General features: G+C 42.4%; 1 protein-coding gene across 3 annotated transcripts in view; it reads right to left on the reverse strand.

The window, feature by feature from the left end:
• The window catches only part of ATP13A3 (ATPase 13A3), a 189,981-nt gene that overhangs the window by 25,406 nt on the left and 149,165 nt on the right, over positions 1-15,410 (reverse strand). For all 3 annotated transcript variants that reach the window (XM_069975062.1, XM_069975063.1, XM_069975061.1), the window contains exons 24-26: positions 13,260-13,302; positions 5,812-5,921; positions 3,430-3,526 (exon numbers count right to left, since the gene is read on the reverse strand). In XM_069975062.1, the coding sequence (XP_069831163.1) occupies positions 3,430-3,526; positions 5,812-5,921; positions 13,260-13,302 (250 nt within the window). The remainder of the gene's footprint in view (positions 1-3,429; positions 3,527-5,811; positions 5,922-13,259; positions 13,303-15,410) is intronic.

Raw genomic sequence — 15,410 nt, forward strand, 5'->3', positions numbered from 1 at the left:
CAGGAAATACATCACCTATGAGTCACTGGATGAAAATATTTATTCTGCCTCTGATTGCATCTGAGCTGTGCTTCTTATATACTTGCATTTTTGGATATCTATATAATGCTTTGTGGTTACACCTTACATTCCTATTTTTGCCATATTTTGGCAAGTGTGTCTTCGGTTTTGGGGATGCTTACAGTTTTATTTACAGTTTATATTTAATGCTTGTTGCTGGTTCTGTTTTGGTAATTAATAAATCTAGTAGGGTGTGAGACATAATGTGACATGGTGTGAGACAGAGGCATTGGATTTTTGTCTCCTAAGGTGGTAGAGCAGAGGGAGCAGGAGACAATGTGAATTGGCACAGAGGCCATTTTTCTTCACTTCCTAGATTTCTATCAGCTACCAGTGTGGAAGAACCGCACAGATACGGTAATACATTGTATAGACACATCTATATAACTTTTAATAGAAAACAAACTGTCTTAATGTAGAGTTCCCCTTTAAGATAGGTACACGTTTACTGTGAGCTTAACCCTTTGAGGACCAGGCCCAAAATGACCCAGTGGACCGCGCAAATTTTGATCTTAGTGTTTCCGTTTTTCCCTCCTCCCCTTCTAAGAGCTCTAGCACTCTCAGTTTTCTATCTACAAGCCATGTAAGTGCTTGTTTGTTACAGGAATAGTTGTACTTTGTAATGGCGTCATTCATTTTACCATAACATGTATGATGGAATTCCAAATATATTATTTATGAAGATATAAATTGGTGAAATCGCAAAAAAGAATGCAATATGGTAACGTTTGGGGGGTTCCTGTGTCTACGTAATGCACTATATGGTAAAAGCGACATGATACCATTACTCTATAGGTCAGTATAAACACAACCATATGCAGGTTTACGCAGATTCTCTAATGTTATATATTTTTTTTAAATGAAATCCTTTTTTTTGGCAATTAATTATAAATAAAATGGGACTATTGTGACGCTTATAACGGTTTTATTTTTTCACCTACGGGGCTGTATGGGGTGTCATTTTTTCCGCCATGATCTCTAGTTTTTATTAATACCATATTTGTGAAGATCGGACGTTTTGATCACTTTTTATTAATTTTTTATATATATAATGTAACATAAAATCGGTAATCTGCGCACTTTTTTCCCTCTTTTCGTGTACGCCGTTTACCGTTCGCAATGACGCTTGTTATATTTTAATAGATCGGACAATTACGCACGCTACGGTATATTATATGTTTATCTATTTATTTATTTTTATATGTTTTATTTATATAATGGGAAAGGGGGGTGATTTCAACTTTTATTGGGGGAGGGGTTTTGGGGTAGTGTGTTAGTGTTTTTAACTTTTTTTTTTTTACACATTTGAAGTCCCTTTGGGGGACTTTTACATTCACTACTTGGATTTTTACACTGATGAATGCTATGCCATAGGCATAGCATTGATCAGTGTTATCGGCGCTCTGCTCATTGAGCCTGCCTGTGCAGGCTCAGTGACCAGAGCGCCGATCGGACCGCACGGAGGCAGGTGAGAGAGCTCCGGCGGCCCGTTTTACCGATCGGGACCCCCGCAGTCACACTGCGGGGGTCCCGATCGGTAGGTGACAGGGGACTCCCCCTGTCACTTACACTTAAACGCCGCGGTCGCGCCGCGATCGCGGCGGGTAAGGAGTTAATGACACGCGGCAGCGCGATCGCTGCAGCGTGTCATTACCGGTGAGGTCCCGGCTGCTGATTGCAGCCGGCCCCCACCTCCTATGAAGCGCGCTCCGCTCCGGAGCGCGCTTCATAGCGGGAGAAACACCCAGGGCGTACAGTTACGCCCTAGGTCGTCTGGGGACAGACTTCCATGGCGTAACTATACGCCCTGGGTCGTCTAAGGGTTAAAGTGTTACTGTCGTTTACATTTTTTTTTTCTTTTTTTTTTTTTTGCAGAAATCAATAGTACAGGCGATTTTAGGAAACTTTGTAATTGGGTTTATTAGCCTAAAATGCATTTTTATCATGAAAAAGCAGTTTGAAACTCACCCCCCTGTCTTCATGGTTCTCTTATGGAGAGGGGAGGGGTGGAGGGAGATGAGGCACCAAAATAGGACAACAAAGAGTTAATTTACAGCTACATCACTGGTTATCTCCTCTGAGGTCAGCATTGACCTCTCTGACCTCTGAATACCGGCCTTCACACAGTTCCCGCTGTGTAATCCTTTGTTCTCTGCTGGCTAATCTCCCTCCTCCCCCCTCCATAGGTTAGAGAGGGCTTGACTGATGTAAAAGATTCGAGATTTCCTGATAATGAGCAGTGAATGAGAGAGGGGAGGGATGGGGGGGGCCTGGGGAAAGTCTTTTTGAATGCAGATAATGGCATATTTGCCTAATAAACCCAATTATAAAGTTTCTTAAAATCGCCTGGACTATTGATTTCTGCAAAAAACACACACGACAGTAACAGTTTAAATGAAACCACCACTGCCAATCCACTCGGTACTATCGGTTGTCCCCTTCACAGGGGGGCAGGGAATTCAGCCTGCACTTTTCAGAATTAACCACATCCAGGCAACACATTTCAGTCCACAAAACTGGGATCTGAAAGTTCTCAGCTTAAGGAACCAAAATGTTGTTTGGATTTTACTAATAAAACAGTTACAAGGGTTTACCCTGAGTGGCATAAGCTGGAATGGGAGATTGCAAGCTTTTTATCCACGACTGCCAGTGAGGATTCTGGAAATCTTACATTACAACCTGGTCCAGGCTGGGGTGATTGGGTATAAGAAAGATGAATGAATTGCTAGGATACTTTTTTGTGCATTTTCTATGTTAAGTGTTACTTAAAAATGAGGGTGCCACTGAAATTGTGTTTTTCTATGCCTTTGTAGCAATTACTATATAAGGGCTGTATATAAATATAAAATGTTCACATTTTAATGAAGTTATTATATGAAATACTCATTAGGAGCCCTGCCATTATCCAGCCCTTAAAAAACGCTTTGCTGGTTACATTGGGCTCGCCATTAGATTCAGAAAAAACTATTTTACACTTATTCAAAAACATATTATGGGAACATGTAACTAAGGCAGGCCTATTAACAAATGGAGACATGCATGATACTGTAAGGCTGCCGACACACACAGCAGTTTTATTTGCTGCAGCTGAAGTTTTTGAGCCAAAACAAGAAGGGTACCTAGAAATAAATGTGTATTTCATTTTCTCACGCAAGCCATTTCCAGTTCATTTTGAAGCCACTCTTGGTTTTGGCTCCAAAACAGGTTTTCTATAAAGACTGTTGTGTGTGATTACAGCATACAAGTCCAGTTAGAGAGCCAAATTACTGTTCTAGTAAAAATTTCTGGTTAACTTCCCTGGGTGCTCCAAAGTGACTTATAAGAGGTTTATACTGATGTGATTGTATAATACATGCAATACATACTTACAGAATACAGAAGAATAACTGTGAAGTACTGGATAATACTGTACAGTGCCATGAATTTAAACACACAAAAAGAGGTAACTAATGCTGCACGTCCTTCCCTGCAATAAGAGAGTGAAAATGAGATAAAGACATTTCAGTTCTATGAAAAAAAGGCCAGTAATCTTTGAAAATGAAATGTTCAGAGGGTATTTACATCTATACACTTGTTTATGCCTTCTAAACACAAATATACACAACCTTATAGTCTTCACATAATGTCTGTGCAACTCCTGTTCATAGGCTGTACAAGCTGCTTATGATTATCAAGCCAAGTAACAGGATCTTTAAAGGAGCACAAATCTCGGAGAATGACACTAGTTTACAGCATGACTTAGCTCATGTAATACAGCCTTAGGTTATGTTCCCACACAGTATTTTTGCTCAGTATTTTGCAACCAAAACCAGAAGTGGATTGAAAACACAGAAAGGCTATGTTCACACACTGTTGAAATTGAGTGGATATAGGTCATTAAACAGCCATTGTTTTGAAATAACAGTGGTTATTTGCCATTAAATGACGGCCATCCACTCAATTTCAACAGTGTGTGAACATAGCCTTTCTGCGTTTTCAATACACTTCTGGTTTTGGTTGCAAAACACTGACCAAAATACTGAGCAAAAAAAGACTCTATATACAAAGGCTTAAAGGGGTTATCCAGCGCTACAAAAACATGGCCACTTTTCCCCCTCTCTTGTCTTGAGTTCAGGTGTGAGTTTGAAACCCCACCCAATCTGGAGACGAGAGGGGGGAAAGTGGCCATGTTTTTGTAGCACTAGATAACCCCTTTAAAGTGTCACTGTCGTTTAATTTTTTTTGTAGAAATCAATAGTCCAGGTGAAGAAACTTTGTAATTGAGTTTATTAGGCATTATCTGCATTCAAAAAGACTTTTCCCAGGTCCCCCCTCCTCTCCTCTCTCATCCACTGCTCATTATCAGGAAATCTCAACTGGTTTACATCAGTCGGGCCCTGTCTGTTTTATGAAGAGGGGAGGAGGGAGATGAGTCGCCAGCAGAGAACAAAGGATTACACAATGGGAACTGTGTGAAAGCCGGTAATCAGAGGTCAGTGCTGACCTCAGAGGAGATAGCCTGGTGATGTAGCTGTAAATTAACTCTTTGTTGTCCTCTTTTGGTGCCTCATCTCCTTCCATGCCTTCCCTCTCAATAGAGAACATTGAAGACAGGGGAACTGCTTTTTCATGATAAAAATGCATTTTTAGGCTAATAAACACAATTACAAAGTTTCTTAAAATCGCCTATACTATTGATTTCTGCAAAAAAAATTAACCGACAGTGACACTTTAAGAGGCATTATGCAGGGAGTGGAGAGGTTGTACCCAGCAGATCAGAAAGTGGAGATGGATGAAAGTACCTTGGTCTTCAGGGAAAAGACAGCTTGCAGGCTGTGATGTATCACAGTGTAGATAGAGAAAAGAGCACACAAGTCAGAGACTGCAGGGGAAGGGGCTGACTCACACAGACACTGCATTGGTGTAATAAAAGATAAGCACCCATAGTACAATATGCAGGAACGGGAGAAAGACTGCATGCTCAACACAGGGCAGAGGAAATACCTCAGGGGCTGTGTAAACAGGGCTATGTAAATAAAATTAAAACTATAGTAGACTGTGCTAGTCCACTATAGCTATTGAAAAATGTGGCATCCTTGATACACTGACTTTATATCAAAGTAACACCTTCACTACTGTCATACAGCTACATACATGGACAGTTGTGAAGGTGTGTGTGTGGAGCAGGCTCCAGAACTGAGCCCCCTCCATACAATGTGGGCACAGAGAACACCCACTGCTACAGACCAACAACTCAACAGCTCATGGCATTAAACGGATGCCATGATGGTATTTAAACAGCAAAAAAAAAGGTTCTAGCTAACCCAAATTATACAGATAAGAAGTACAGATCATGGTGCAATAATGAATCTCAAACAAAGCTCGATAGACTGAAAAATTATAAGACAAATTATAGGGATCAAAATAGAAAATAGATTTTAATCATGTTTACTTAAAAAAAGAAAAAATACAAAGCTATGTACTGAATCACAGGATAACACAATGTGCACTTCGTAAAATGAAAAGTGTCAATACGAAGCAATGTGTAATGCACGCGTGTGATTGTCAAAGGTACATGACCCATTAAAATATGAAATTATTTACTTATCTGTCCGGCTTGTGAACACAGATACAGTGACCCAGTTTAATCAGTGTTTGTAAAACAACCTATCACAGCTCAGTTTAACTGCTGTGAATTTGAAAAAGTGATAACATGAAGCTAGGTAAACTCATTTTGTCAACTGAAATTAAGAAACAAACATTAGATTATACCGTATCAGGTTTGGCACGCAATTAATGCTAGGGGTCCTGGAGGTGAAGGGTGATGCCACAGATGCCTCTAATTCAGACAATGATATCCCTCCATGAGCTCTCTTCAGCGCCTGTACAATAAGCAATGTCAGAAACAAAAGAGAAGACATTTAAAGCAAACTTGTCAGTTCAGGTGACTACAGAAAAGACATGTACATGACAAACAGCATTATTTCTAGCTTTACCTAAATATATTTAGCATTTTTATCAATTTTCCTTTCTACAGCCACTACATTTGTCAGTATTTCCTGACTTAGGGCGGGTTCACACTACGGAATTCTCGCGGACAATGTCCGCGGAATTCCGTCAGCTGTCCGCCCACATGGGCACGCGACTTTCCGCCGGCTCCATAGACACCATTCTATGAGCCGGCGTATTCCGCGATCCGCTGAAAGAAGTCACATGACACTTCTTTCAGCGTATAGCGGAATACGCCGGCCCATAGAATGGTGTCTATGGGGCCGGCGGAAAGGCGCCCAGATGTGCGGGCGGACAGCTGACTGAATTCCGCGGACATTGTCCGCGAGAATTCCGTAGTGTGAACCCGCCCTTAGGCTAGGGTTACACTGCGTTTTTCTTATCCATTTAACATATATGCTTTATGGAAAAATTGCATGCAATTGTTTGCCATCTGTTTAAATCCATTTTTCCATTGACTTCCATTACAGTGGTACCTTGGTTTAAGAGCGTTTTGGTTTAAGAGCTCACAGTTTTTCAAAATTTCAACTTGGTTTAAGAGCATTGTTTTGGTTTATGAGCTCCCTGGACTGGGTCGGAGCACGAGTGGGGGAGGGGCATGGTCTGTATAGGTGGTCTACAGCAGTGATTTTCAACCAGTGTGCCGCGACACATGGTCGGGTGTGCCGCGGGGAAAGTTCCCCAAACTATGGTGCCCCTGCAGATCGCCCCGCTACTGGCCGCCTGTAGCGCCCGGACGTGCTCCTCCTATCCAATCAGCGGAGACCGGGAGCGTGGTGCGCTGCGGCGGGCCGTGATGCACGCATCCAATCAACGTGTGCGCTACGTCCCGCCGCAGCGCACCGCGCTCCTGGTCTCCGCTGATTGGAGGAGCACGTCCGGGCCCTACGGGCGGCCAGTAGGTGAGGCGGACAGCAGCGGCGACCATCTAGGAGGAGGAAGGGGTGGGGGGGGGGGGGGGGGGGGTAGAGAAACCTGGGGATGGGGGAGAGAAACAGGAGAAAACTATGGGGTAGAGAAACCTGGGGATGGGGGAGAGAAACATGGGGATGGGGGAGAAAAGCATGGGGGAGAAATGGGGGGGAAGAAAGGGAGAGAAGCATGGGGGAGAGAAACATGGGGAAGGGCGAGAAACAGGGGAGAGAAGCAGGGGGGAGAGAAACATGGGGATGGAGGAGAGAAACAGCAGAGAGAAGCAGGGGGGAGAGAAGTTTGGTGGAGAGAAGCAGGGGGGAGAGAACTATGGTGAAGAGAACCACAGGAGAGAAGTATGGTGGGGAGAAGTATGGTGGAGAGAAGCAGGGGGGAGAAGTATGGTGGAGAGAAGCACAGGAGAGAAGTAGGGGGGAGAAGTATGGTGGAGAGAAGCAGGGGGGAGAAGTATGGTGGAGAGAAGCACAGGAGAGAAGTAGGGGGGAGAAGTATGGTGGAGAGAAGCAAAGGGGTTAGAAGAAAACAGGCCCAGGTTTCACACTGAGTGAGTATAAATACATTTAGAATCTATATTGTTAACTATATGTATAATATGTACTGTTTTAATGTCATTTTGTGCCATTTTGGTTGGTGTGCCCCGGGATTTTTTAAGTATAAAAAGGCTCAAAAAAAGGTTGAAAATCACTGGTCTACAGCAGTCTCCCTCACCTTCCAAATCACAGCAGATCAATTTCAGGCTGGGGCTTACATCAGGGGACAGGACTGTGGAGGTAATCTCTTCATAGCTGTAACCCCTCTCTCCCCGGACAGAGAGTGCTACTATACTGTGCCCACATCTGTCCTGCTCATTCCTTCATGCTCCCTGCAGTCTCTGTCAGCTCTTGTGTTTCCCATACTCTCCATTACTGTACAGTAACTTATTATATCACATATTCTGCTGTTTCTAAATGTTTGTTTCATTTGTTTTACATGTTATTTACAATAATAAATCATTATTTTTGGGGTGTGGAACCAATTGTCTGCATTTCTATGATTTCTTATAGGAAAACATGCTTTGGTTTAAGAGTGGATTTGGATTACAAACACGGTCCCGGAACGAATTATGCTCGTAATCCAAGGAACCACTGTATATGTATAAAAAAAAAAACACATGGATCAAAACAGATCCTTTTTTTTTTTTTAAATACACAAAAATAGTGACTACGTTTTTCTGTCCGTTAAAAGTAACCAATTATAAACTGATACGTGAAACGGATAGGAAAAATGCAGTGTGAACCCAGCCTTATTTAGTGCCTGATCAGAAGCTAGCTTAGTAGTGAAAAGGACCTGAGGGTGCAGTATCCAGTCACTACACAGGGAACAAAGCAAACTGCTTTCAAGTAAACGTCCAATAAACTAGCTGATGCAGTTATTGTCCTAAAAAACTACTTTTAAACTTGCAGCCCTGCGTACTCATGCCCTGGGATTGCAACACCCCTCCATCCCTCCTCCCCGCCCTCTTCACCATTAGGAATGCCCCTAGAACAGGGATGTCAAACTCAGGCCCTCCAGCTGTTGCAAAACTACAATTCCCATCAAAGCTTTAGCTTTGGCAGTCCAGGCATGAGGGGAATTGTAGTTGTAAAACAGCTGAAGGGCCTGAGTTTGCCCTAGAACATTTTCTCCTATTCAACACCTGTCTGAACATTGCACATGAGCTGGATTGTTAAGGCACCTGTGCAGTGTTCAAACAGGTGATGAAAAGAAAAAATCCTGCCTGGGAGCATTCCTAAAGGTGTGGAGGGTGGGGAAGAGGGATGGAGGCGGGGCGGGGCGGTACAAGCCTTGGGCACAGACACTCTAGGCCACACCAATTTGACACAGGGCTGCAAGTTTAAAAGTAGTTTTTTAGCACAATAACTGCATCACCTGCCGAACGGACCCCAGAATAGATCTTGGGTTAAAAGCAGCTATCAAAAGGTACAAGCGGTTTCGGAGGGTCAGATTGTAGGTACAGAGGCGCTTCAACCCTTAGGCGACCCTGGACGTACCCGTACGTCCAGGGCCGCCTCCCCGCGTTCAGAGCGGGGCCGCGCTCTGAACCGCCGCGATCCCGGGTGCCGCATGTAGCGGCTATTAGCGGGCACGGTCCGATCGCCGTGCCCGCTAATCAGGTAATCTGAGGCAGCTGTCAAAGATGACAGCTGCCTCAGATTACCGGCTGCAGATGATCGGTGGTGGTATAGTGGGGAGATCGCTGCTCCGGGATGTTGTCCCGGAGGAGCGATCTCTGTACCTGCTGCCGGCCGGGGACCGCTCCAAGATGGCGCAGTCCCTGGCTCAGCACTTGTTTGTTTTCGGCTGCAGCAGCCGAAAGCAAACAAGTGCCGATCTCATTGATCTTTGCTGTATAACTATACAGCAAAGATCTCAATGAGAGATCAAAGTGTATATACTAGAAGTCCCCCAGGGTGGCTTCTAGTATATGTGTAAAAGTAAAAATAAAAGTGATGTTATAAGTAAAAAGCCCCCTCCCCTAATAAAAGTCAGAATCACCCCCCTTTTCCCAGGTTATAAATAAAAATAAACATGTTTGCTATTGCCGCGTCCGTAATCACCCAAACTATTAAATAATCACATTCCTGATCTCGCACGGTAAATGGCGTAAAGTGCAAAAAAATCCCAAAGTGCAAAATTGCACATTTTTGGTCACATCAAATCCAGAAAAATTGTAATAAAAAGCAATCAAAAAGTCGTATATGCGCAATCAAGGTACAGGTAGAAAGAACACATCATGGCGCAAAAAATGACACCTTCCACAGCCCCATAGGCCAAAGGATAAAAGCGCTATAAGCATGGGAATGGAGCGATTTTATGTGACATATTTGTTCCCAATGGTTTGAATTTTTTTACCGGCCATCAGATACAATAAGAGTTATACATGTTATATATTGTTTTAATCGTAACAACTTGAGGAACATATATAACAAGTCAGTTTTACCCCAGGGCAAATGGCGTAAAAACACAAACCGCCCAAATAAAAGAAATGCAGGGGTTTTTTTTCAATTTCACCACACTTTGAATTTTTTTCTGGTTTCGCAGTGTACTTTATGCAAAAAATTCAGCCTGTCATTGCAAAGTACAATTGGTGGCGACTAAAAATAAGGGCTCATGTGGGTTTCTAGGTGAAGAAATGCAAGTGCTATGGCCTTTTAAACACAAGGAGGAAAAAACAAAAATGCAAAAATTTAAATTGGCCGGGTCCTCTAAGGGTTAACATGCGTTTGATGCAGTAAATGCTCAAGCCCTTTGACCGGCTAAAAGGCTTCGATTTGTAACTGTAAGGCTGGGTTCACAATGCGTTTTTGCAATCCGTTCAATGTATCAGTTTTTAATTGGTTACTTTTAACTGACAGAAAAACGTAGTCAACAGTATTTGTGTTTGTTAAAAAAAAAATCCATTTAGATCAGTTTTTTCTTTTTTTAAATAAAGGAAGTCAATGGAAAAACGGATGCAAACGGATTACACACAATTGCATCTGTTTTTGCATCAGTTATTCCATAAAAGGTATATGCTAAACAGGTTGCAAAAACGCACTAAGAAAGACACTGAAATTAGACCATAGTAAGGCAACCTGTATGAGGTCTAATACTTGTATCAAACAAAAATAGTAATAAATAAAAATGATCAAATGATCACAACTAAAATGCTATTTAACCCCTTCGTGCTGCAGCTAGTTTGAGCCTTAATGCCCGGCTAATTTTTTTAAAATCTGACCTGTCTCACTTTATGCGCTTATAGCTCAGTGATGCTTTAATGTATGCTAGTGATTCTGAGAACGTTTTTTTTCGTCACATATGGTACTTTATGTTCGTGGCAAAATTTGGTCACTACTTTGTGTGTTTTTTTGAGAAAAACATCAAAATATCATGAAAAATTTTAAAAAAATTGCATTTTATGAACTCTGAAATTCTGTGCTTCTAAAAAAAAGTCGTAGCACATAAATTAGTTACTAAGGGCCCTTTTACACAGAAAGATTATCTGCCATATTATCTGCCAAAGATTTGAAGCCAAAACCAGGAACAGACTATAAACAGAGATCAGTTCAAATCCAGTCCTGGCTTTGGCTTCAAATCTTTGGCAGATAATCTTTCTGTGTAAAGTCACATTATCAATATGTCTTCTTTATTCTGGCATAATTTGGTAAACATATTTTACTTTTTTAGGGTGTTATGGGGCTTAGAAATTTATCAGCAAATTATCCCATTTTCGTGAAAGTTTCCAAAACTGATTTCTTTAGGAACCAGTTCTTTTTTTAAATAGATTTAGAAGGCTTGTATCCTGAAAACCCCCATAAGTGACCCTTATTTTGGAAACTAGACACCTTAAAGAATTAATCTAGGGGTATAATGAGCATTTTGACACTACAGGGGTTTAAGGAAAGTATTCACCATTAGGCCGTAAAAAAAAAAAAAAAAAAAAAAAATGGAAAATTAAAATTTTCCAATAATTTAAACGTTTATAAAGTTTCTCATTTTCATAAGGAACATGAGAGAAAAAGCACCCAAAAATTTGTAACGCAGGTTCTCTTGTGTACAACGGTACCCCATATGTGGGCGTGAAACCAATGCATGGGCACACAGCGGGGCTTAGAAGGGAAGGAGCGCCAATTAGCTTTTCCAATGCAGATTTTGCTGAAGAAGATTTTGAGCGACAGGTGCGTTTGCCCCTATAGTGTTAGCAGAGAGAACCCCCCCTCAAGTCACCACATTTTGGAAAGTACACCCCTCAAAGAATTCATCTAGGGGTAGGAAACAATTTTGACCCCACAGGTATTTAGAGGAAAGTATTCAAAATTACACAGTAAAAATGAAAAACTCTAATTTTTCCAATAATATGTCCGTTTAGTTTGAAGTTTCTAAATTTCACGAGGAACAGGAGAAAAAATTTACCCCAAAATATGTAACGCAGGCTCTTCTGAGTACAATGGTACCCCATATGTGAGCATAAACCCCTGTATGGGCACACAGCAGGGCTCAGAAGGAACAGAACTCCAATTTGCTGGAGGAAAACTGCAGCTAGAAACAGTTATTAGAATAGCGCAGTTACTAAAACAAAAAAAAAATGAGATTACAGGTAATTTGGGGTGGTTACGGGCAACCTGGGGTGGTTACGGGTAATCTGGAGATGGTTACGGGCAACCTGGGGTGGTTACGGGACACCTGCTGTGGTCACGGACAAAGTGGGGTGGTTACGGATAAACTGAATTGCTTATATGTAATCTGGGATGGGTACATGTAATTACTATAATAAAAAGTGTGTTTTATTTTTTTGTATGTTTTTCACTTTTTGTACTTTTACACATTAATTTTTACTATATTACTATGATCACTGTGATATTTCTATCGAAGTAATCATAGTTCAGTGACAGGGATCAACTGGTCCCTGTCACTTTAAATTTTCAGAGTTGACTGCTTCTGAAGCGCATGCGCACTTCAAAAGCAGTCTGGACGTCGGGGAGGAAGGACCTCCCTGGATCAGGTGAGTATAAGGGGTAAGGGGGTGACAGTGGGGCGACTTCACTTTTTATCCCCTGTCACCAATGATTTATGGTGACAGGGGATAAAAAGTGCTGGTTAGCACATGGCACAAGTGATCAGCAGTATATAGTATATACCGCTGATCACTTGTAAAGTGACCACACGGGGTGGTCCCCGATCACTGCCCCATGCTCTCTGCTACCTCCGGTGGTGGAGAGAATGGGGCTTTGATTGATTTTTTATTCTCCATCACTGTGAACAGACATAGTCTGCTCACAGTAATGGCGCCGGCCATCTTGAATGTGATGGCCGCCAGGGGAGGGTTAGTGATTCCCTACTAGGGGGGGCTGATCTGGGGTCTGGGGGACACTTTTTTCATCTCCCGTGGATTCACGGCGGGGGGAGATAAAAGTCAGCGGTGGCGCCAGCAATGCCCAGTACCGGCGGCCGCCGCTATAACGATTATAGCAGCGATCACCAGTACGGGAGCCGGCCGGGACGGACCCCACACACTGCCCCAACCCCTCAGCTACCTCGAGTAGCTGGGGGGACGGGTGGGGGCCTTACCGGCGCCGCAGCCTTATTCTCTGCCATCTCCGTAAAAAGCTCATGGCAGCAGAATAAGGCCCATTAGTGACCGCCATAAAAAGCCGTATCGGCGGTCACTAAGGGGTTAAGGAGCTAAAGCACAAGTATAGTAAATTTGTTGTGTTTTATGACACCAATGTAGGTAACCCATAAAAAGGTGTGTCACTTACCCCACAATCATTTGCTCCATCTCCACACATGCCAACATAGTAACTGTAAAATTAGAGAAAAGTGGTTGAAATGCACTATACAGAAATATGGTGGACCTGTCTTACATAGTCTTTGCAAAACATATTCGGACATGCAGATACTGGTAAAAAAAACAAACAAAGAAAAAAACTAAGAAAAACAAAACAAAAAACTATGATCTGTAAACCACAGTAAGATTTTGGGGAGGGAATTTAAATATTTTCCTATCATTCATATTTTTCACTTATCCTCTTAATAGGTGATAAATGTCTGAAAGCTGGGGGCCCCACTGTTGGGACTTACAGTGATCACACTTCCCTTTCTTTGCACATGAGAGTTTATACTGAGGGGTAGTTAAGCACACCCAGTGCTGCTCCACGCTATAGGGTGACAGATTCAGCCAAATCCAACACTTGTTTCTGTCATCTCGACTGAATAGAACAGCAGCACCGCGTAAGGCATTCCCCAGCGATGAGGTCCTGAGCAATTAGACATTTATAAATAGTCTTGCAGAAAGGTGATAAATGGTAACTTAAAGCCTTATAACCGGGGCTGATCAGGAGGACCTGTCAGATAAGTGCTCTTTGGCTCCTCGTTCCCTGCTCGCTGCCGGCCCTATTACATGCGGCAACATCAAGCTTACCCGCTTAAACAACCAGACCCCAGCGGTTAGCAGACCGTCGTTTAGTGTTCATTTTTTTCAACATGTTAAAAGTCAAGGATCCGCAGACATCGTGCATGTTGGCTGGTCATTGGCTTTTAACACTAGCTATTATACCAAGCGATTATTGTCTGCAACAGTGTAATAGGGCCTTTAGGGAAAACCCTTTAGGGGGGGGATTTATAGGCGGGTGTAAAATATAGGCTGGTATAAACTGCCCACAGCAACCATTCACAGCTTCTCATTCAGTTTACCAGAGCTTAAAGCTGAGCTGTATTTGGTTTCTGTGGGCAGTTTACACAAGGGTATATGTTAACCCCTTTCATAAATCTCCCCCTTGAAAGTACAAGTTCAAGGACTTATGGTTATACAGTATGTGCCTTTTTATGTCATTGCACGCAGCAACGTAAACATAAACATTGACTAAATACAGCTTGAGGCCAGGTTCAGACTATGTAACTGTGCGGCTATATTTGCGGCTGTAATTGTGCAGCGGTATTTTTGGTGGTTCATGCGTACGCTGGAAAGTAAAGGATATACGGCTGCACAGTGCACACTATGTATGAATCTACGGCCTGATCGTAAACGGACCCGTAAAAAATGAACAAGACCATTGTTTGCGGCTGGACATGCGGCCGAGGATTGACAGGCGGTCCGTACGGAGTACTTCAAAAATAGCCGGCAATGATGCCGAATGTCGATTCGTCTAATAGTTAATATATTAAATTAATAAAACACATTTTCTTTGTAATAAAGTCCCTTTCGTTGGTCAATAATTTAATTCTAACGAATCCATCATTTTGCAATTAAATATACTGTTAAAATAAATAGATATATAAATAAATGTATATTTATATATATATTTATTTTTTGACAGTATATTTAATTGCACAATGATGGATTCGTTAGAGTTAAATTATCGAACAACGAAGAAGAATTTATTTCATCGAAAATGTGTTTTATTAATTAAATATTAATTAGTACAGGAAGCTCCATAAGCCGTTAATTCATATTGCCGGCAATAGAGCTTTCTGTACTGATCATCACTTTACTTTAATGAAAACATCAAATGTTTCTTCTAATTATGTTATCACAATAGCATTATTAGAAGAAACATTTAGAATTATATGTGCACTCAGCTGATTGGCTGATCGGCTGAGCGCACATATAATTAGCGGGTCCGCAGCACAGTGACCTCATTGTGCTGCGGACCAGCGAAGAGGACACATCGGGGTGAGTATACAGCTCTCCCCACCCCTTCCCCAGCACTGCACCCCTACCAGCAAGGAAGGGGGGGTCAGTTAACCCCTTCCTTGCTGGGATGGGTGCAGTCTGACATCAGTCTGGCCCCCAAGGGGTTAAGGGGGATGCAATACATCCTCCCATAACCCCTTGGGGGCCAGACTGTAAGCAGCGATCTGTAAAGATGCTGCATACTGTAAGGAGCACAACACCGCTCACAATGATGGGT

This window comes from Dendropsophus ebraccatus, chromosome 6 (assembly GCF_027789765.1).
Source record: "Dendropsophus ebraccatus isolate aDenEbr1 chromosome 6, aDenEbr1.pat, whole genome shotgun sequence".
Taxonomy (NCBI): Eukaryota; Metazoa; Chordata; class Amphibia; order Anura; family Hylidae; genus Dendropsophus; species Dendropsophus ebraccatus.